The sequence below is a fragment of the Barbus barbus genome (genome assembly GCF_936440315.1).
Source record: "Barbus barbus genome assembly, chromosome: 46".
Lineage (NCBI taxonomy): Eukaryota > Metazoa > Chordata > Actinopteri > Cypriniformes > Cyprinidae > Barbus > Barbus barbus.
The window spans coordinates 22544092-22567979 of NC_136724.1; the positions used below are offsets into that span (position 1 = coordinate 22544092).

At 39.8% G+C, this 23888-nt stretch overlaps 1 protein-coding gene and 2 gene segments (V, D, J or C); 1 reads left to right on the top strand and 2 right to left on the bottom strand.

Annotated features, from left to right (window-relative positions):
• Positions 1-23888, top strand: part of LOC306864845 (Ig kappa chain V-III region MOPC 63-like) — a 684433-nt gene that overhangs the window by 265358 nt on the left and 395187 nt on the right.
• LOC306864846 (Ig kappa chain V region K29-213-like) overlaps positions 1-23888 on the bottom strand; it is a 764502-nt gene that overhangs the window by 263395 nt on the left and 477219 nt on the right.
• nog2 (noggin 2) lies at positions 9852-10629 on the bottom strand (the record flags this gene model as incomplete). The annotated part of the gene is made up of 1 exon (XM_079409110.1): positions 9852-10629. The coding sequence occupies exon 1, from the start codon at positions 10482-10484 to the stop codon at positions 9852-9854; it is 633 nt and encodes a 210-aa protein (XP_079265236.1). The 5' UTR covers positions 10485-10629.

The following is a 23888-nucleotide window of genomic DNA, read 5'->3' on the forward strand; positions in this document are numbered from 1 at the left end:
ACACACGCGCACTGACTGAGAGAGAGCGAGAGAGAGAGAGAGAGAGAGAGGAGGGGTGAAGGAGAGCGAGCCAAGGTGAGAAACCCGACTGTGCCCCCCTCACACACACACAATTCCAGACTCAAACTGCATTAGAGAAGAGGCTCTGTTTCAAAACCTAGTAAGCCGCCTACCTAGACAGCATTTTGGTGCATCATAACTAAGCACGCGGCGTTTGGGGTACCGTAGTCGCGTGCAACAGTTTTGCGCGCAGCATTGTGTGGCATCGAGTCGGTTGCGCGCGGCAATGATGCCATAAAATGCTGTCTGAGCAGCAACTCATTGGTTTACAGACGCACCCAATGGGTGGTCCGGAGTCTAGCATCTGGCATAGTCGCGTAGTGCATTTTTGAGCATCACAGTTTTGGTTTTATATTCATAATTATTTAGCCACCGCTTTTGTCAATAAACTACTTAGAAAAGATTTTGAATACAGGCAATGACAATGACATCAACAGTCATTTTTGTTCATCACAGGCGCCTGTAGATGCGTGTTTCGCCTATTGAACACTACACGCACCTATACTGTCTAGGTAGGCAACTTGGTTTGGAGTCGCTGTGTGTGGACGGGGATTTGGTAGTATGCGAATTTTACTTTTAGGGGGTGGAATTTCGGCTCTAAGAAGAATTTTAAACGTCTTAAAGTTGTTAATACAAAGATAATTTTCAGAACGCAATCTCAAGTATTTCACAGTCAGAGAACCTTCAATTATCTTAAAGGGTTAGTTCACCTAAAAATGAAAATTTTGTCATTAATTACTCACCCTCGTTCCAATCCAGTAAGACCTTGTTTCATTTTCAGAACAAAAATGAAGATATTTTTGATGAAATCAGAGAGCTTTCTGACGCTGCATAGGCAGCAATGCAACTGAAATATTCCCAGGCTCAGAAACGTAGTAAGGACATCAGTAAAATAGTCCATGTGACATCATAGTTCAACCATAATTTTACAAAGCTAAGAGAAATGTGCGCAAAGAAAACAAAAATAACGAGTTTCTTCTCCTCCAAATGACTTATTCTGCTATTACGGCGAGTACCACGTCATAAGCGCGTTACTGTCCTCTGCACATAAACAAGGCTCAGCGAATGTGTGTTCTACGTCAGCAGCATCACATGTTGTTTACATGCAGAATCACTCTTGATAATGGCAGAAGCTGTGATTTGAAGGAGAAGAATTGTTGTATAAAGTCATTATTTTAGTTTTCTTTGTGCACAAAAGTATTCTTGTAGTTTCGTAAAGATTGCAGTTGAACCACTGATGTCACATGGGCTGTTTTACCGATGTCCTTGCTACATTTCTGGTTCTGGGAACATTTCAGTTTACATTGCTGTCTATGCACAGTCAGACAGCTCTCGGATTTCATTAAAAATAACTTAATTTGTGTTCCAAAGCTGAACTAAGGTCTTACGGGTTTGGAAAGACATGAGTAATTGGTGAGTAGGCTAATTAATGACAGACTTTTCATTTTTGGGTGAACTATCCTTTTAAGAGCTTTAAAACAAGACAGTTTTTAATTTGTGATATGAAAACCTATAATAAAGTGAAAGATAATGACAGGATTTGTCACTCTTAATCGACATACAGCGCGGAAATTATCACAGTGGAAGGTGCTGGAGCAATGTACTGTTGCTATGGTTACCTCCTCACCCTTGCGTGATTTCTTTAAGGTCTATTTTTCAACATTTATTAATACTGAAACCTTTTAACCTTGAGAAACACCTAACTAATAACTTGTACTAAGACCGCTCGACCCTTGTTTTGTTTTCTTGAGGGGAGGGGTGGGTGAAGAAGTCAGACCCAAATAATTTGATGTTCCGACGCTTATTTTGACACTGCTGTTTATTTTTTTCCCCGATACTATCTCATGGAGCCATTCAAGAGCCTTTGATTCCCGTAAATCATCGGAAAACACTCGGTGTGTGATGGAGAATCCAGATGGAGCGCGTAATGAGAGCATAAAACGCGAGACAAACTCAAGGCAGATGCGGGTGTGTCTGTGTGTGTCCTAAACAGATCAATTATTATAATCATCCCACAACGCCCGAGTGGCAAACCGGGATGCATCACGGAATTCCAGAACTGATCCTAAACGTTTGATGAATTGCAGTCATCCGGTGTTGAACATCTCCCAACATCACGTGATCAAAATGCTTCATCAGTGGCCTTTATCCACAGCAGTGTTGGGGAACTCAAACTGTTGGTAAGTTATCTAATGTATAAATAAAAACTAATCTTTCATTCTGTTGAATCACGGAAACAATGCAAGTTCATCATTTTGTTTTCATATTCCTGAATCTCTATGTAAACTACTCTTCTCTTCAGATCGCCAGATTATTTGCTTGGGCTCCATCTCGTGCGTTTGAGCCATTTAACATGATACAGAGCATCCCCAATGAAACGTTCATCATGAGAACATTTTGAACCTATCCAAAACAGTGTTCTTGAAAAAATACTAGTCCAGGAATTTTCCAAAACAGTAAGTGCACCTCAAAGCACACCAGAACATCATTAAAAAGACGAGTGCATGTGGAACAACGATGATTCTGCTCCAGAGTGTCTGAGCAGGAAGAAACGTTGTGAAGGACACCAAGATGCTTACGTGAACTCCTTCATTACAGAGATGACTGTAACTGTGCATGAGGCAATAGCTTAAATACTTCAAACTCAATAAATTAATGAAACTTCTGTCTTCATTTACTCACTCTCGTGACATTCCAGATCTGCATGATTCTCCTTCTTCTGTGGAAGACAAAAGATGATGATTATTAGCAGATTTTTCATGCTGAGTTTCTGCATACAGTGAAAGGAAACGCTTTAAAAATGACAAAAAAATGTCATAAAACTTCATAAAAGAATATGGCTTCAAGTCATTTAATAGCTTTGAATGGGGGACAGACCCAAACTGGCATCATCACAAAAAAATTGATTTCTATATATTCAAATATGTGGCATCAAGATATGACACGCAAGATTAGATGATTAATTATGTCTAAAAAACATTTGGTTTTTGTGGATCTGCTAATAATTATTGTGATGCACCAAATTTGAATAAACACAACAGTCCTTCAAACCTCTGTAGGTTTTGCCTATTTGTCAGCTATATGATCATTTATTCTTTTATATATTTTATATAAGTACAGGTCAGAATAAGTATGTTGTTTCATTGAAAGATCATTATTTCACTCTTATTTTGACATTTTATATTCACAAATGTTATTTGAAACATGGAAGTAGACTCTTTACTTGCATTTAATATCTATCTACAAACACACACACACACACACACACAATAGCAATTCAGAGATCTCCTTTTGTGTTTGACAGAAGAAAAATTCACATGAAATTTTGATCAATCTATAGATTGCTATAAAAGGTACCAATTTTTTACTGAATGTGAGAGACTCAACAATTTAGAAAAGGATTAAATAATCTAATAAGCCTACAAACCTCACATTACAGCGCATTACTCACACCGCACCATTCCTACAGCGAAGCATCGTGCTTTTGTTGATACTTCTCTGCGGCACAGACTGGAAAACTCTTAAAGAAAGAAGAAAAAATGATTGGAACTGGAAAAAAAAAAAAAAAGCTGTAGGAAAGCGTGCTGAACACTGGGAGCTGGAGGATGATTCGCCTTTCAACACAACAGTAAACCAAAACCACACTGAAGTGGCTTCAGACCAGGAGGTTAATGTCCTGGAGAGGCCCAGACTAAACTCAATCCAACTAAGCATCTGTGGAATTGACTTATTCATATTCAATTACTTTGTTTTTTACTTAATTTGGTGGCGTTTTTTTCTTGTGTCGATAGCATTGATGTCGATAAGTGGGAAAACTCCCAGTGAAATCCTTATGTGTTCATGCTGTAACACAATAAATAGCTAGTAGAGTGCTTTATAGGCGCTGTATGGCTAACAGATTTGTGCTGTTGGTTTCAGGGTGACTAGTAGCACCGGTGCGGATCACAGGCTCAGAGATTTAGGATCACGCATGCAGCAGCCACAAAATACAAGTATTTTCCATAACGTGGCGTGAAATAAAGTAATTTTTCAATGAATGGTGTCCATGCATGTGTGTGTGTGGGAGTTTCTCAGGCCTGTGTAAGCCGCTCAACATTCCTGTGGTATTTATGGCACCGTTTTACTCTGATGAGTGTGTCACGCTGTGTGAGAGGTCAAGAAATAAAAGAGACAGAAGCAGGCGTCTCCACACATTCACACACGCATACGAAGCTTTCAGGATGATCTGTTTGTGCTTCTCTGGAAACTCCACTCACATGAGTGTGTAAGAGAGACAACGGTGTGCAACCTATGAACAACAGATATTTGAGTCAATTGTGCCATCTGGTGTCTGTTTAGCACACTTACGCGTCCGGATTGAGTCCCACAATGTGTAGGTTAACCTTCAATTATCCCTAGCAATTTTGCTGTAGTAAAACAGTTAACACCAGAGCAGTAAGATATTTGTCTAAATTATAGAGGAGGCCGGGGCTAGTTGTCACAAGGGGTGTATTTAAGGTTGTGAGTTGGTTTAATTGCACTAATGTTTGTTTTCTCTGTAGCAGTGATGGTGTGGTGCTTTCAAACACCTAGAGTCGTTAATTAGGATTTTTATTAAATCTGTTCTTCTAACTAAATTTTCAGAATATTGATCAAATAAAAAAAATTGTTACATAATTATTGCACAAATAAAACAAAATTAAATGATTAGATAGATAGATAGATAGATAGATAGATAGATAGATAGATAGATAGATAGATAATATGCATATATTATAATATTTAATGTATCAAAAAAGGTATTTTGTTTTTTAAATCAGCTGACTGCAGGTTTGTGATCGCTTACCCCATATAATGTGACGACATGCCCCGCTATAGACACAACTTTCGTTAAACATATCTTTTTTTTTTCATATCACAATGAAAGTGATATGTGTTAATGTGTGTCCAAATATAGATATTTATAGAAATATAGAGAGTTTTTAAATTATTCATGATTTAATTTTAAACTAAAATAAACTTTCAAGAAAAAGTGCTGAAAATAATTTAGCAGATGTTTAATTAAATTGTGGAAATAAAAACACAATTGGAAAATAAATCAGTGTGCGAGGAACCTCATTTTAATTTCATGAATAATTATTGATGTATTAATATATGAGGATATGAATTAAATTAAAAGTTTGCTGGGTTTGTTATATAATATCTTGTTTAATGTTTTTCATTTTATTTTCATTGGTTTCAAATGCAGGTATACGTGCATATAAAAATTATTCTTTATTTTTTTATCTGTTTTATATACTGCTATTTACATTCATATCATCTGAATATTATGAACCTGAATATTAGCCTGTTATATTCTAGTAGCAGATTACAAAATTGTGTTTTTGTTTCATATCATGAATTGTATAATCAGTAATATCTATATAGTGAAGTGATCGCTTCTAGTTCATTATATATCATGGCATGTTTTAGTCAATAGGGGGCAGTGCAGCCTGTTAAATGTTCTTTTCATACAGCAGTATATGATTCATGCGTGCATAAAATCTAATTACGAGTAAAAATTAATCATAGCTACATAGGCTAAATAACAAGAAAATACAAACTGACGATAGATAGGTATTCTTAATGACTCATGAAGAAAATAGACGGCCGCTATGACAACCAATAAACCTCATAAACCCAGAGCAAATTAAACATTTTAATCGTTTAAGGGAGGTTTGAGTCACGTGGACTTCTGGAGACCCGAACGCGCGTGGGATTCTGGGAAGTGGAGTTTTCCTGCTTAGTGCCAAAGGCAGATAAATAAAGACGCATCAAAAGTGGTCCGAGAAGATGGTGCTCTCCACAAATAAGGAACTCTGTAGTTTAATGATATTAGAGGCACACATTTTAAGATGTTTAGACCATATTTTGGAAACTATTCAGGAAAAGTGGCAGATAAATGAGTATCCAAACACAACTGAATATAAATAATCAAAAACACAGACACTGCCTTAGAATGCGCATTGATCATATTTGGGAGAAAAAGCTTAATAAATAGACATTTCCATCTATTTTCATTTGCAGGTATGTCATATTCAATATCGTTTAAAAAAATGGGTTGGATTAAGAAGTCTTTTATGCTTACTAGGCTAAATTAAAAAATACAGTAAAAATGTGAAATCATATTACCTTTTAAAATGTTTTCTATGTAAATATGTTTTAAAATTGTAATTTATTTCTGTGATCAAAGCTGAATTTTGAGCATCATTACTTCAGTCTTCAGTGTCACATGATCCTTCAGAAATCATAGTAATGTTTTTTTCCCTGTTTATTATCAATGCTTAATATTTTTATTTGATGAATAAAAAGTTCAAAAGAACAGCATTTAGTCTTTACTGTCACTTTTGATCACGTTAATGCATCCTGAATGAATAGTATTAATTTCTTTAAAAAAAACAAAAAAACTGATTCCAAGCTATTGAACAGTATAGGGTTTTGTTTTTTGTACACCAAAAAGGTCCATTTTACTCCTGACTACAACAAAAAGTTCCCTGGATAGTCTAAAATCTGTCAGATATGTTTCAACACTACAGCATCGAGACATTCCCTCTGCAAATGACTCAAAAAGTGCTTTATTATATTTATGCCTGGGTGATATCTCTCTCCATTGTGGCACAGCAGAAAGCACACAAGTGTGACAGAAAGAGTCAACACAATGATTCCTGCGACCTCTCATCCTCTTGACGGATCAGTCCTCATTACAGCCCGAATAAACACGGAAAGCTCTCTCTAGAGTGCATCTGAGAGCATCACTGTCACACCGAACAGCCTTTACTCTAAACTGCTTTATGTGGGCTACGGCTGAATAAGTACTTCAATGCTTCGTCAATACTGTAATCATCTATAAGGGAATAAAGCTTTGACAGAGTTTGACCTGTAGCTGAAACACCTGATCTCCAGTGCATTCACTGTTTGAATCAGCTGTGTTTTAGTGGCTACATGACATCTGTACTCCTCCAGTTCACGCAGGTGCTTTCAGCAGGGCAGTACCTTTTCAAAAAGTACACATTTGTACCTTATTTACCCCTGAAGAGTGCATTTTAGTACCTCAAATGTACATATTTGTACCTACAGTGCTCATATTAGTACATAAATTATACATATTAGTAACTTTTAAAAAAGGCACCACACCAACTTTTGTATCTTTTTATCCGAGAGAACCACATTACATCTTAGCGTTTCAAACTTCTTTTTGCCAGCATTTGCTTGTAAAGTGTTTGTGCATCTTTGATTGCAATAAATGACGCTTGCTTTGTTGTTTTGTCTCTAATGCAAATACATTTTTTAGAGTGACTCCTACTGTAAAAAGTATGCATGTTCACATTGGTATGCTCTGACCCTATCCAATTCACTTTGATTTTCAAAAGATGATCCAAATATTACCCGAGTTGGATCGACATCTTACCTTTGTACCATCTCTCTTGGATGGATATGGAAAGAAAGATACCAGCATTATATCATGTATCATGTGACGTGCGCAACATCCTCAGCGCTGCATCAGATGGCTGTTTTATTATAGAGCAAATATGACAAATATCATTTGAACTCACGAGCAACGATTAAACAGAAGCAGATTTTGGGATTGGGAACTCAAACACATGCATAAACTTTGAGTCACACAGACTGCAACCGCACACACACACACACACACACACACAAATCATGAGTTAAGGCAACTGTTGGTGGTCCAACAGGCACAGTATGAATGTCACCCAAAAGACTAATGGAAGCGTCTCCCACACACACACACACACACACGCACGCACACACTGTAGCAAAACACACGACAAATCACATCAAAAGCTACTACACGAGGCCTGCAACCAGCGCGGCACTATTTAGAGACATGCAGATGATCGATTATTAAACTTCTCCATCGGTTTCCCTCTCAGAGCTGTAATTCATCCCGATAAGTGAGCTGTTTTGCTTTTGTTTTCCGAGCACAGTCTCCATGCACACTGCAAATTGGCGCGTTTACTACATTTGGTATCTCATTGGCCTCTGCCAAGGACAGAAAACATTGTGTTTAACTTCGGTCTCAAAGAACTCCCTGATTCACTCCAGCTTGGGTCATATTTTTAATGATGAATACACCCCCCCTCACAGAATTCTGAAGTGCTCCGCCAGTCTGACGGCTGTGTGTTTTGAGGGCTAGTTTGTCGGGGATTGGCTTTCACACACACAGGCTGAAAGGGTTACTGTTCAATCTATTCTGCGCTCGCCAGAGTGCGCGGCTGAGTGGCGCCGGCGCGTCACACACGCACGCACGCACGCACACACACACACACTCTCAGCCTCCTCCAAAAAGCTCTAGACATCATCAAGAAACAGAGCTGACAACTGCCCCCACCCAGCGCCAAAACACAGCACCAGCAGTGTGTATCTGTCACAATAACCTCGGCAATAACACGCACACACATGCACTTTCGCTCTGCCGCGATCCGCGTAATGACAGGCGCGATTGACGCGCGTCTGCGGACTGTGAAGTCGCGTTTTTACGAGTCTCGCATCTCTCGCCCTCGCAGACAGCGTGTTTGCTGACTAATTAACAGTCTGGTACCGTCAGCATCAGTTCACAGGCATTGTAGAGGGTTGCAGTGTTTCTCACGCCGAGACTTTTGGACAAGAATCGGGCTCAGATTTCTGTCTCTCAGACTTTTTTTTCTCCACCCCCCCCCCCTTCCCTTTCCCTTTCCCTTTCCCGAAGCAGTACGCCAGGAGTTGTTGGCTCTCCCTGCTCTATTTCACCAATGACAGTGTTTGAAAACGGCTGCATCATATTTTAGCGCTCTGTTAACATCAGCGCGCTTTTACGCACGATGTTTCCAAGCGCTCCCCGTAGAATATTTGCACAGCATAAACACGCAGAAAGGCCTAGATCTCATTCAGAAAGAGCACAAAATGTTCAGCACGCACGCATCTGCATTCATTCTGCAACACAGGCATCATTCAGCGTTCTTAACCTAAAGAAACCAAGAACATCTGACATAGGACATATTTCTCGGATCCTTCGGTCCAAGTTTAACAGATTTTATTGCTAAAACCATGGCATTTACACGGACATGTTTATTATTATTATTATTAATATTAATATTCTCTTAAAATCATTTTTAGAACTTTTCAAGTAGAATTTCTGGTATATTCTATTCTCTTTATCTTATCTCACAAGCGTTAAAACAATAAATAAAACGTACACTTTTTTTTTTTTTTACTAAAATACTATATGATTTCCAAAAGAAAAAAAAGCTGAGTTCACGTGTATAACTTTCAGCCCAGCCTTTTTTTTAAATCATCATCATCATTATTGATATTAATATTTGTACAAAACCTCTAGGCATAGTGTTCTTCAGTCTCTATAAATAGAGTTCGAATGAGGAAAGTGAACTTCTCTCTTGCGTCTTGGCAATAATTTCATAAAAATAACCACGAGCCGAAGTGCTCCTCGTGAGAATATGGTCCTGATCCTTTAACAAAAAATAGCTGCATTCTTCTTCGTCGTCTTCTCACTTAAATATGTACATATGCTGTCATATATTTTGAATTAAAAAGCTATATATATATATATATATATATATATATATATATATATATATATATATATATATATATATATATATATATATATGTGTGTGTGTGTGTGTGTGTGTGTGTGTGTGTGTGTGTGTGTGTATAAAAAAATAGATTCGCTATGTGGCGCCACACGTCTCTATCCGTGGGTAAACAGTGCAATCATTCCCAATCGATAGCCCCCCTCCCCTCCCCCTCTCTGCTCAGCAGGAGCACTTGCACTCAGAGATGATGGGGTACTGCACCGATATCCACGTGCAGTACTTCTGCCGCAGGAAGCCCTGGCAGTACCACCGCAGGAGGGTCTTGGTCACCGACTTGACCGGCTTGCATGACATGCCCTCGGGGAAGGAGCAGGAGCGCTCGCTGAAGCAGTTGCCCTCCTTGATGTAGCGCGGCCAGAAACGCGCGCCCAGGTCCTTCCAGGTGTACAGCACCGGACAGTGCGTGTACATCCACAGCCACTGCAGGAACTTCCGCCGCGCCTTCTTGCCCACCTTGACGCGCCTGCCGTAGGGCGTCTCCGTCAAGTTCAGCTTCTTGAGGTCGGCGGGCATGGGCAGGCGCGGCAGCTCCGGTGGCGCGCTGGCGTTCAGCTGCGTGGGCAAGTGGATGGACATGAAGCTGGGGTCGAAGTTGCTCCCTAGCTTCTTGCGCAGCGTCTTCTCCGAGAGGTCCTGCTCGCGCGGATCGTGCTCCGGATCGGGGTCCTCTTTGAGGTCGGGGACCGGCAGATGCTCACTGGGCGAGGGCCTCAGGCGCAGGTAGTGCTGGGCCGCGGCGCCTTGCGCGCACAGGAGCAGCAGCAGCGGCAACGCGCGGGTGATGCTGCCCATGACTCGTCTTCTGTCTGTCTGCGGAGTGGAGTTGGCCTCACTGCGCCCTCATACACCCGCGCATAAATAGCGAGATCTTTTAATAGACGGCCGCGTGGCCCGGAATGACATGGGACATGGGCTGTCTGTTTTCAGGGATACTCACTCAGGTGAGGCGTGCCAAGTGCGCTACAAAACCGTATCCTCATCGGACTTTTCGACGGGTTACCATGGCAACGGGATCGGATGGGATGGCACCGTTTCCAAAGCCTGCTCGGATTCTGTCAAACACCCAAACTGCCGTTTGAAATGTCAGCGCGCCCGAGGAATGGAGCGCGTCTTAGCCAATGTTATTTTTACGCACTCCTCTCTCTCTGAGCGCACAGGCTCCAGTGCGTCCCGCCGAACCGGCGCTGCTCGAGAGCCGCTCAGTCTCTCCACAGACCCTGCAGAACTCGATCGGGACCTCAAACGCGTCTAGAACATGTTCGGGATCAGTCCGAAATAAAATCAGACTCCTCTACACGTTTACGTCAAGCGTTCCCGCGAAAGTCTGCTGCATGTTCTCCAGCCGCGGTGCCTTCATATCCCCGCTGTGTCAAATATCCTCCTCCGCAGAGCCGTCCAAAAAACTCGCCTGGTCCTGATCTGGGACAGAGGAGAATGAGCGCGTCTGGAGGAGAACTCCTCTCTTTCCCAAGTTAAATATCTCCACCCCTTCTCTCCTCCCCCGTCGGCTCCATGAGAGTGTGTGCGCACCCAGCTCACCAAGAACCCTCAGTCTGACTGACAGCAGAACACACACACAATGAGACCCCCCTCCCAACACACACACACACATCCCACCACAACAGCTCTAGATTTACAGGCTACTACAGAACAGCAACCAGAAAACACACATTTGGGATTTTCCATATCTTGCACATTCCGTGACACTTACCCACCTATTATGAACGGTTACATCGTCTTGCATAAATAATGTTCAAGTGGAAACCTTATAATTCATTCATACCACATTCAAATTACACTCTTTTCTGGATGCATCAGTCATCTGGGGCTTTTGCACATATTGGCACATGATGCATATTGTGCATTTTAATGAATAATAATTTAAATGCTTTTCTTTCCCCCAATAAAGCCATTTTTTAGTAGTCTGACATGAGCTGAGCCCCCCACCCCCCACCCACACACACACACACACACACACACACACACAGGCAACATCACTTTTCCCAAGGAAAAAGAAAAACAAAGTGAAGTGCTTAGGAATCCAATAATTGGTCCATTAAAGCGCCTCTGGTTTGTGTGGAGGTTTGTGGATTCGGCTTCGACCTTTGCTCTTGCCACTGGCAGGAACCAACGTGCGTGAACTCTTGGGGTCACCAAATAAACGGCTGCAATTAAGTCTTTAAACGGGCCACATATAGAGACGTGTCATCTCTCACGGTGCCAGAACTCGAACTCGATGTGCAGCCTGATGTTCCAGCGGTATGCACAAATTCTGCCCTCCATCACAACCGCTCACAGGTGATCTCTGAAAGAGCTGAGGTGAGCTTTTACAACCCAAATTTAATTGTGCATTCAAAATGCACATGTAAAACTTTCATCAGGTCATTGACAAGAGTATATGAGCTGTCAAAATATTTGCATGTACATGAATTCATCTTTTGACCACTACTCAATAATGCACAAAAGATGCAGTCATATTTGTTAATGTTATTAATGAGCGTGTTATTTTAAGCGTCTCTCTCTGTTCTCAAGCTGTCTGTGGTGGATTGCAGAGGCTGGAGGGATATCCCTCTGTGAGCTGTGGGCTTCATGACATGAGGAGTGTGAGGCATGTAAAGCAGGGCCCCAGCAGTCTGTGGATCGGTGGCAGACTGTCTGGCTACGGTTCTGTGGTTCTGCGGTTCAGCTGCCGGTGTCACGCCGCATTTTGACCGCTAGAGGGCGCGAGCGAGCACGACGCAGGAACTCTCACCAACACACCATCAGCTCACGTTCATTCAGACAGCTAGAGGCGGCTTGACATTTTGCTTCACCTACAATCATATTCGAATTTCAACGCACGAGCTTCTGATGATAGATAGATAGATCTATCTAGAACGTTAGCGTTCCGAGAACATTCCAAGACAAATAGACATGCAGCGTCCCTCATCTGCTGAATGAATCCATGTAAATGTATGTGTAATATGAATATTTCTGCATTTTCGCTCATTCGATGCTCAAAGTTGTTTCATCAGAGTAAACAGAGCGCTCTTATTTCGCTCCGCGTCTCTAACCGAAAGCAGATGCTGGAAGCAGCATTGAGAAATCTGCGCTCGTTTAGCGCTGCCTGTTTGAAGATTTCCTCTTTATTCTTTCACTGTGCGCCTTGTAAACAGCATCGAATTGGCGAATCTCTCTGGAGAAGGCGACGGAGAGCGGTGGCGCGCGCTTACGCGTTGAAGCGTTTGATATAAGCGTGCGTTTGTCCCGTCCCGTGAGGTGATGTCATACCTTACGTTCAGCATACGGGCGGAACGGAGGGCGCTCGGCGTTTGATTGACAGCGCAGACTGCGAGGCTTTTCAGTGACACAGCATGGGGACGCTTCCCTCTAAATGTGTGTGTGTGTGTGTGCACGCCACTGAACGCACAGCTCCAATGCACCGCGCTTCTATTCAGGCCTACCGTGTGGAGCAGAAAGGGGAGCAGAGGACACAGGAAGAAAAGAAAAGTGGAAGAGGGGGTGGGCAGGAGGTCAATAATGATCTCTAGGCCTCGTTTAATTGGGATGCGGTCAGTGTGTGTCTGACTTCACTGCATTCCAGCTTGATTACCCTCATTCATGTTGCCTAAAATTAAAATGAATGCGAGAAATATCCTGCTGGGACGGAGAGCGGGGAAAAGGAAGAGACCCAGGGAGAGGGCATTCCCAGCGCGAGGGGGGCGGGATGACATCACATTCCTGGAGCCCAGTTCCTAATAACCGCAAGATATTGCTGTAATTCAGTCCGTCTCGGAGGCCCAATGTGCACGGTTTGAGGTTGAGCTCTGTTTACGTGCAGCCAAAGAATCCGATCGGATTGAAAGGCCTTCTTGTAAACACCTCAATTGATCTGGGGTGTGATTCCCAAACACTTACCAACACAGTTCAATGATTCCCAAAGTTCCCACGAACATTCGCAAACAGCTTTGCAAACTTGTGGTTAGAAGTATTTCTTGTTAGTACGACGTGGGCTTCCTTTGCTTTTGGAGACAGAAAGCATGCTAACATGCAGTGCATTCATTCCAGTTCAATAGCCAATATATTTCAGTCCATATTTTAGCATGTCAACAATCAGAGCTGTTTTTGATCAGTTATTACTCCATCATCTGCACATGGACCCACATGGTTCAGCTGACTGAAACAGTTGCGACTAGCTAGTTAATGATGTAGTAATTATGGTAGTTAAGCAGGAAACGCACCCCTGATTGTGCTAGATCCAAATGATAAAAGCAAGGATGCTTCAAATTCAGCTAAGATGCTATAAATTTTGAAATAAATCAAAAGTGACCGTAAAACATTTATAATGTTGCAAAAGATCTCCATTTCAAATACTTTTTTAAATTGAACTTGAATCCAAAACAAAATCTATCATGCTTTCCAAAAAAATATGAAGCAGCACAACTGTTTTCAACACTGATAGTAATCAGAAATGTTTCTTCAGCAGAATATTAGAATGATTTCTGAAGGATCATGTGACGCTGAAGACTGGAGTAATGATGCTGAAAATTCAGCTTTGATCACAGGAATAAATATTTTACAATATATTCACATAGAAAATAGTTATTTTAAATTGTAAATAAATAATAAATGCAGCCTTGGTGAGCAGAAGAGACTCAAAAACATGAACAAATCTTACCAACACCAAATGTTTGAACGGTAGTATCTATATATTGTTTTTTATACTCGCAATCAATGACTATCAATAGTTTTGCACTGCTCACCATAGTTTTTGACTGGATTAGGTTTGCTCATGGCTTCAAACTCTACTGAAGACTTTTTATCACGCACATGTCTATGAAGCAACTTAATGGGAAAACGCTGCTGAAAAACGTAAACATGAAACTGTCCTGATTGGTTGTGACTGTTTGATGTCACACAGTATTTTCACTTTTTGGTGTGGCATCTGGTTAGGACACGCTGTCAGGATAACCGAAACACACTTGGCAGCTTAATCCCACCGAGTCCTTCAGATTCATTTGCTATCTGTCCTGCTGATGTCTGCCGTCACACTCGTGACTGTGTGTAAGGCTCTGTGAGGTGAAAGTGTAACTCTGAGGAGTGTGTGTGTGATCGCACTGAACACATACTGTGAAATGCCTCAGTGCAGCGACAGCATGCAGAACAGCACAGGACAGAGACGCTGTGTAGACTCAGAAGATGTCCTGAATATTGACTCACACTGGTGATCTAATCAAAAGACACATAAACGAGCAGCTGCAGACAAACACGCAGAAAACAAACATCTCTCATTTAGCACAAAGAGAGAGAGAGACTGCTAGAGTGTCTCTACTCAGTGATTCTATCACGCTACTGAATGATATAGTCGGCATTTACCATATATTTGGCAAGAAATGGCCAAATCATCAGATTTAGAGAAATGTAGCAATACATCACTTGCTCACCAGTAGATCCTCTGCAGTGAATGGGTGCCGTCAGAATGAGAGTCCAAACAGCTGGTAAAAACATCACAATAATCCACACCACTCCAGTTCATCAGTTAACATCTTGAGAAGACAAAAGCTGAATGTTTGTAAGTAACAAATCCATCAAGATGTTTTTAATATTAAGATGTTGCTTCTAGCTAAAGTATAATTCCATAATAACGCTTCCTCCAGTGAAAAAGTCGTCTTGCCTGAATCAGGAGAGAAATCTGCACAGATCAAGCACAGTTTACAAGTGAAAACACTACAAAATAATTCTAAACAAATATGTCATTGGATTTTTATGTGAGAGACAACAGGAGATGGAGTTTTTCACTGGAGGAAGCGTTATTATGGATTATGGCCAGAAGCAACAGTTTAATGTTAAAACATCTTGATGGAGTTGTTTCATCTTTTGTCTTCCCAAGATGTTAACTGATGTACTGGAGCGGTGTGGATTATTGTGATGTTTTTATCAGCTGTTTGGATTCTCATTCTGACGGCACCCATTCACCATTGGTGAGCAAGTGATGGAATGCTGCATTTCTCCTCTAGTCTAATCAAATCTGAGAAAGAGTTGAATATGCCTTAAAATGTCACTTTTTATTACAATCCTGTCTATGGGATCTTTCAAAGTAGATGCCAGATGCTTTATTTACTTTTTAAGTAAATTATTTTTAGATCCTGTAGAATTTTTAGAAATTCAGAATGTGAATGTGAATTTTTTTTATATTTCTGACAAAATGAAACAATCATAAATGTTGCAATTTTGTTATTATTAAATTTCCTAAACCACACTAGCTTTGTGTAACTCGCAAGTATGAGATTATAACTGGTAGATTCCTGAATCACAGACATGTGAAAGAAACTCTATCGCCCCCTAGAGTACAGAGTACAGATAGATAGATAGATAGATAGATAGATAGATAGATAGACAGACAGACAGACAGACAGACAGACAGACAGACAGACAGACAGACAGACAGACGGATAGAGCTAGGTAAACCTGTGTGTGTGTGTGTGTGTGTGTGTGGATTAATTCTGGATATATGTGTTACTAAAGATATATACACAAGCAGTCTCCTTTTAACTCAGTTTTGTTCATCACTCCATCAATCCAATCATATTTCTAAACAATGGCACAGTGTGTGTGTGTGTGTGTGTGTGTGTCTTTGAAGTCTTTTGAAGTCGTTGAAGCGTGCTTAATTCAACAGTATGTGGTGGTTGTTCTCACTGCCATGTCACTGCTACCGCTCAACTTAACATAACACACAAACACACACACACACACACACGGCCGCTCTGACATCACTCTGTGCACACGTCCACTCCAGCTGTTGTGTCTCATCCAGGACATACCCACCGGCTCCGAACACAGGCTTATGAATGATTGTTAGTGTTATATTAACAGAAATAATGAACACACACACTCTCACACACACAGTCTGGCTCCAGTGGATTAAGCGCTGCTGGCGTTTGTTTTTAGACTCTGCAGTGTGAGTGTGAACACACACACACACACACACACACACAACATGCACAAGACAACCTGAGAGAAAACAAATGCAAAAAGCCTTCTCTGATTGGCTCCTGTATGTATAACTGTAAGATGTACAACATTTGTGTTACTTGAAATAAATATTAACTGAAATAAAATATATAAAAAAAAGTGAAGTATTTTTCTCTCTTTTTTTAGTTTCTCCTGAAAACTAAAACTGATATTACATAAAACATTCAAATTACCTAAAGATATATACATACACACACACACACACACATATATATATATATACAGCGTGCAATTGGCATGCTGACTGCAGGAATGTCCACCAGAGCTGTTGCCCATGAATTGAATGTTCATTTTTTTACCATAAGCCGTCTCCAAAGGCGTTTCAGAGAATTTGGCAGTACATCCAACCGGCATCTCAACCGCAGACCACGTGTAACCACACCAGCCCAGGATCTCCACATCCAGCATCTTCACCTCCAAGATCGTCTGAGACCAGCCACCAGGACAGCTGCTGCAACAATCGGTTTGCATAACCAAAGAATTTCTGCACAAACTGTCAGAAACCGTTTCAGGGAAGCTCATCTGCATGCTCGCCATCCTCATCGGGGTCTCGACCTGACTGCAGTTTGTTGTCGTAACCAACTTGAGTGGGCAAATGCTCACATTCGATGGCGTCTGGCACTTTGGAGAGGTGTTCTCTTCACGGATGAATCCCGGTTTTCACTGTACAGGGCAGATGGCAGACAGCATGTATGGCGTCGTGTGCGTGAGTGGCTTGCTGATGTCATCGTTGTGGATCGAGTGGCCCATGGTGGCGGTGGGGTTATGGTATGGGCAGGCGTATGTTATGGACAACGAACACAGGTGCATTTTATTGATTGCATTTTGAATGCACAGAGATATCTGACAAGATCCTGAGGCCCATTGTTGTGCCATTCATCCACGACCATCACCTCATGTTGCAGCATGATAATGCACGGCCCCATGTTGCAAGGATCTGTACACAATTCCTGGAAGCTGAAAACATCCCAGTTCTTGCATGGCCAGCATACTCACTGGACATGTCACCCATTGAGCATGTTTGGGATGCTCTGGATCGGCGTATACGACAGCGTGTTCCAGTTCCTGACAATATCCAGCAACTTTGCACAGCCATTGAAGAGGAGTGGACCAACATTCCACAATCAACAACCTGATCATATGTTTTGCACTGCGTGAGGCAAATGGTGGTCACACCAGATACTGACTGGTTTTCGGACCCCCCCAATACAGTAAAACTGCACATTTTAGAGTGGCCTTTCATTGTGGCCAGCCTAAGACACACCTGTGCAATAATCATGCTGTCTAATCAGCATCTTGATATGCCACACCTGTGAGGTGGATGGATTATCTCAGCAAAGGAGAAGTGCTCACTAACACAGATTTAGACATATTTGTGAACAATATTTGAGAGAAATAGGCCTTTTGTGTATATAGATAAATTCTTACATCTTTGAGTTCAGCTCATGAAAAATGGGGCAAAAACAAAAGTGTTGCGTTTATAATTTTGTTCAGTATATATATATATATACACGCACACACACATATGAGGGGTGGGGAAAAAATCAATTCACATATGAATCGCAATTCAGTCTTCAGTCTTCTAGCAATTTGCATTGATTCACAAATGTCAAAAAATCAATTTTTTTGTTAATATGATGAAAATAATAATAATAGCATGATGTTATCAGAACAAAAAAGGCAGAACTCAACTGCGAGAGCACACCTCACATGCAGCAACAGCAATGGAGGAGGAAAAACATCCTGCCTGCCCCATTTTCAGCGAGGGCAAGTGTTTGGAAAAATATTATATTAATTGATTATTGATCTTTTGTTATTATGGGAAGTAGGGATGTACCCAAATAGTAAATCCATATTCAGAAAGGAATGTAAAACAAATAACGCATTTTACGGACCCACTAAAGGGATATGGTTAGCCGCTTGCTAGCGGTAGCCTGTTACATTACAGTACATAAAAGTTCACTTACGACATAAACAGAATAAAGAGAGATGACTGAGGATGATGGCGAATGATTTACAGATCCTGAGCACCACTGACAAACATCTAATCTTGTAAAATGTGTGGTAAGTACTGCCGCTCCATAGTATACACACAATACCTGTGATCGCAAATCGAGTGCGCATTCAAAAGCGATTTCAAATGCCCTGCATATTAATAACAGCTCCCTGATGCCAGCAATTTATATAATGACTCAACGATATAATTGCAAGAGAAAGCATTGAAATATATTTCTTCCTCCCATCTCGTATTTATGCCACATTACAGATGAGGTTGGAAGAGGGAACATCCAAGCTGAAATGTCCCACTTCGAACACGGTATTCAGATTCGGCCAAATGGGATGTGTAAAATATTTTTGTATTAGGACGCTAATAGTTAATAGGAAACACTGATTTCTTGAGTCAGGGCTACCCATTCTATAGACTGGTGTGTTTTTGTGTCAAAATACTGCTGTATTTGACGTCCAGTGTGCACAAAACATTTGATGAACAATCACGAGTCGTGATTAACAATCAAAAAAACGTGAATCGATTTTTAATCGAATCGTGACCCCAAGAATCGATAATCATGAGGTACTAAAGAGTGTGTGTGTATATATATATATATATATATATATATATATACACACACACACACACACACAAAAATTTCTAATATATGCAGGACACTTCAGATTAATCATCTATCATTATGCATGTACAATATTATTATATTATTATAATCATCTTTAGTTAATCTTAAAATAGTACAGGATGACATGTAGCTATTTAGATTATATTTGAAAAACAATGCCAATGACCAGTCATCATAAAATTAACACTTTACCTGTAAAGCTACATAGACATTAAAAAAAATAAAAAAATAAATAAAAATGACAAAAACAACAAAAAATTTATTTAACATTAAAAAGAGAAAAAAACAAATCCAAAATAAGAATAAAAAATATTACAGTATGTTAACAATACTAAGATAACATTGCGCAACAATCTGGTGTGAGGAGACGAGAATGGTTCAGTGTGAACGCAGCCAAACACTCCCCAACTTCACGACACAGAAAGACTATGGCAACAAATAAACACACTTTCATTCCATCTATGACACACAGAGTAAGAAAGAACAAACAGAACTATGCACACACACACACACACACACACACATGTGTGCGGCTCCCCTCCCGCGCTCTGGCAGTGTATGAGGGCAGTGAGGCGCCAGTGGAGTGCGCCGTCTCTCTGGGGAACAATACTGCAGCGCTTCATAAAAACTTCAAACGCTCCTGCCAAATGTTTTATAGGTGCTTTAAAGGGTTACAGCCCCCGGGGGTCTCGAACAGAGGGGGGTTCTGTCTCGAACTCCAGCACAAACGCACACAATAAGCATAGAACAGGTGAACCAGATGCATTTCTGCAGATCGTTTCATGCTATAAATGCACAGAGGACGCTGTGTTCGTATCAAATATAGTCTTACAGTCCCATCTTCAGGCCACCGGATGCAGAAGTACGTCTGTTATCATTCGGCCTGTAATCAGAGCCCTGATGGGAATAACAGGCTGCGGTTTGTGCGGTTTAAAGATAGAGGGTGAACCTAGTGATGAGCTCCTCAATTAGGCTAGTTATAATTACATTCACGCTGACACGTGTTAAACTACTGTATGTGTGGCTATACTGGTACAAAGAAAGAGGAAAAGATGAAGTTAGTGCTGACTGTCTGATTGCACAGCCTTGTGAAACAGAAGTGCGCTTCATTGACTGAATGTGCACTTGTAACATACTTCAAGTCTTAAAAGTGTAGAAAACTTGCTTATAATAGAATATTAATTAAATAAATGCCCACTTAAGTGTGCTTAAAGAGAGACACCTTCATGCCTCTTAACACACTTTTTAAAAAGTGCACTACGTAGTAATGTTAAACTTAAAACTACTTTTTAAATCATTTTAATAATTTGTCATGAAGCAGCATATTATTTAGTAATTTATTACTAATAAATTACATCATATACCAGTAACAAAATATCTAAATATATTTTATTGTATATTTAATTAATTTGTTATATACTTATTATATATTTAATTGATTTAATATAATAATAAAAGGCAATACAATAATAGCAAGTTGTTAGATGCATAAATAGAGACTAATCTAAGAATGTAAGATGAATAAATATATACACACACAAAAGTAATTAGATAAAATATATTAAAAATAAATAATTCATCATATTGATTACTGCAAATTAATGTTTTGCTAATTGTACTACTTTTTTACTGAGTATTAATAATCAAGTAATGCAATGTTAAACATTTTTAATGTTTAATAATCAAGTATGTTTGAATAATTCACCTTATATATAACTATTTATAAGCTGTCACTCAATACGTTCACTTAATATGCACAAAATGCAATATACAAAATGCAAATAAAATAAATAATTATAAAATATAATAATAAAAATGAAAAATTTATATTCAACATTTTGGATGGATCAGCTTGTTTCAATGCATTTTGGGCACCGTCTTCTCCCTAAAGACACCCATGCAATGCTGCCTTAGATTTTGGCTCGATTATGCCGGCTAACCTTTTGGATCAAGCTTATAGCATCATTAGTGCGTCTTCAGCGGCTGAGAGCTCTCCGAGTGGTGCAGCAGAGCTCCAGCGCGACGCAGGCCAGCCGTGAATCACATCCATTCAGGGTCTTTTGGGAATGTTTTGCTAACAGTATTTGCAGATCCGCAGAGGGCTAAACTTAGCGCAGGTCTTCCCGGAGTCTACACGGTATAATTAGGAGGTGTGAGAACCCTGCTACAATTCTAAGGTTACTTTCGATAACCGTCACAGCGATGGCCTTAAAGGTGCAGCGTGTGTGTGGTCTTCCACACGCTCCACTGCACTTTAATGTGTGTGTGTGTGTGTGTGTGAGGGAGGGAGCGCTTGTATACCAGTGTGTGTGTGTGTGGTCTGCCAGTTTGTGTTGTGCATGTTTGTTTGTGTGAGCAGGACTCTCTCAGAGAGAGTGTGTGTGCGTGTGTGTTTGTCGAGTGTTTCCCACACTTTACTTAGCAGAAGTGAGACACTCAGTGTGGATTCAGTCAATCAGAGAGCGGCTATTATTTCACTAAAAACAGATCACAGCAGCTCTAAGGTATTTAAACACTTAAACGCTTCTGAAAGTCATTGGATTAGAGAGGAAATATCAAATCAAATGACAAATCTGCACTAAACGACGACTGGTTTGAACTGACTTCACATGCTAGCGCTCAAGAGTTTGAGGAGTTTTTAATGTTTTTCAAACAAGTCTCACCAAAGCTGCATTTATTTGATTACAAATACAGGAAAAATTGTCAAATATTATTACAGTTTATAATCACTATTTTCTTTTGCAATATATTGTAAAGTGTAATTTATTTCTGAGATCAAAGCCGAATTTTCAGCATCATTACTCCAGTCTTTAGTATCGCATGATCCTTCAGAAATCATTTTAATATGCTGATTTGCTGCTTATGAAACATGTCTGATTATCAGTGTTGAAAACATTTGTGCTGATTGACTTTGATTGATTTGATGCATCTTTGCTTAAAATATTCATTTTGTTCAAAAAGATGAAAATAAATCTGATCTGAAACTTTTGAAAATGCTGATTCAAACACACTGAAACTTCAAAAATAATGAAGAAAAGTGGCACGAATGAAGAGAAAAGATGTGAAGGGTCTTTCAAACTAACATGCCTGAATCTCTCTATTGCTGGTTTTTGCTTGTTTTATAAAAGCATTTTGTTTCAAATTCAACTAAATGATTTTGGTCCATTTTCTGTCCATTTGATGTGAAATCACAAGATCTTTATGAATACAGCGCTGCAGGAAAGAGTGCTAAAGCACAGAAATAATTTGCATTCTTGTTCTTTCACCTTCATCGTCCTGAAGTCAAAGGGTTTTAAATATGGTGAATACAAGCTCAAGATATTTACCTATGAAGCACTTTGAATGACATTATCAATTTTAAGATAACTGACATTTTATAAAGTGAAGTGACATTCAGCCAAGTATGGTGACCCATACTCGGAATTCGTGCTCTGCATTTAACCCATCCAACGTGCACACACACAGCAGTGAACACACACACACACACACACACCGTGAACACACACCCGGAGCAGTGGGCAGCCATTTATGCTGCGGCGCCCGGGGAGCAATTATCTCACAATTCTGTCTTTTTCTCACAATTCGGAGAAAAAAATTCAGACTTGTGAAACATAAAGCCGGAATTGCAAGATATAAAATCAGAATCGTGAAATGAAAACTTGCAATTGTGAGAACAAAGTCAGAATTATGAGATAAAACGTCAAACGTAGCAGTTTTATTTTTAATTCTGATGTAAAGTCAGAATTGTGGGATGTATACTGGAATTGCGAGAAAAAAGTATTACAAAAAAGTTTACATCTTGCCATTCTTTTTTTATCAGAATTCCAAAAAAAGGTCAGAATTTTGAGTTTAAAATCTCGAAATTCATTTTTTCAAATTCAGAATTCCAAGAAAAATAGTCGGAATTCTGAGTTTATATCTCGCAATTATTATTTTTTTTTACTCAGAATCAAAAAAAAACAAAAAGTGTCAGAATTTTGAGTTTATATCTCGCAATTCAATTTTTTACTCAGAATTCCAAGGAAAAATAGTACACATTTTGAGTTTATATCTTGCAGTAAAATTTTTTTTACTCAGAATTCCAAGAAAAATAGTCCGAATTCTGAGTTTATATCCCGCAATTAATTTTTTTTTTACTCAGAATAAAAAAAAAAGTCTGAATTTTGAGTTTATATCTCGCAATTAATTTTTTTACTCAGGTATTCCAAGAAAATAGTCAGAATTCTGAGTTTATATCTCGCAATTCAATTTTTTATTCAGAATCCCAACAAAAACAGTCGAAATTTTGAGTTTATATCTTGCTATTAATTTTTTTTTACTCAGAATTCCAAGAAACAGTCATAATTTTGAGTTTATATCTCGTTATTCAAAAAGAATTTTATCTCATAATTCTATTTTTTTGTACTCTGAATTGCAAGAAAACAGTCTGAATTGTGAGAAGTTAACTGTCTATTTTTTCATCCCGTGGCAAAAACAGTTTCCATAAAATACAGTATACTTAAAGTTGACTATGAAATTGTTTCCACGGTAACTGCATCTCCTCTGATTGGTG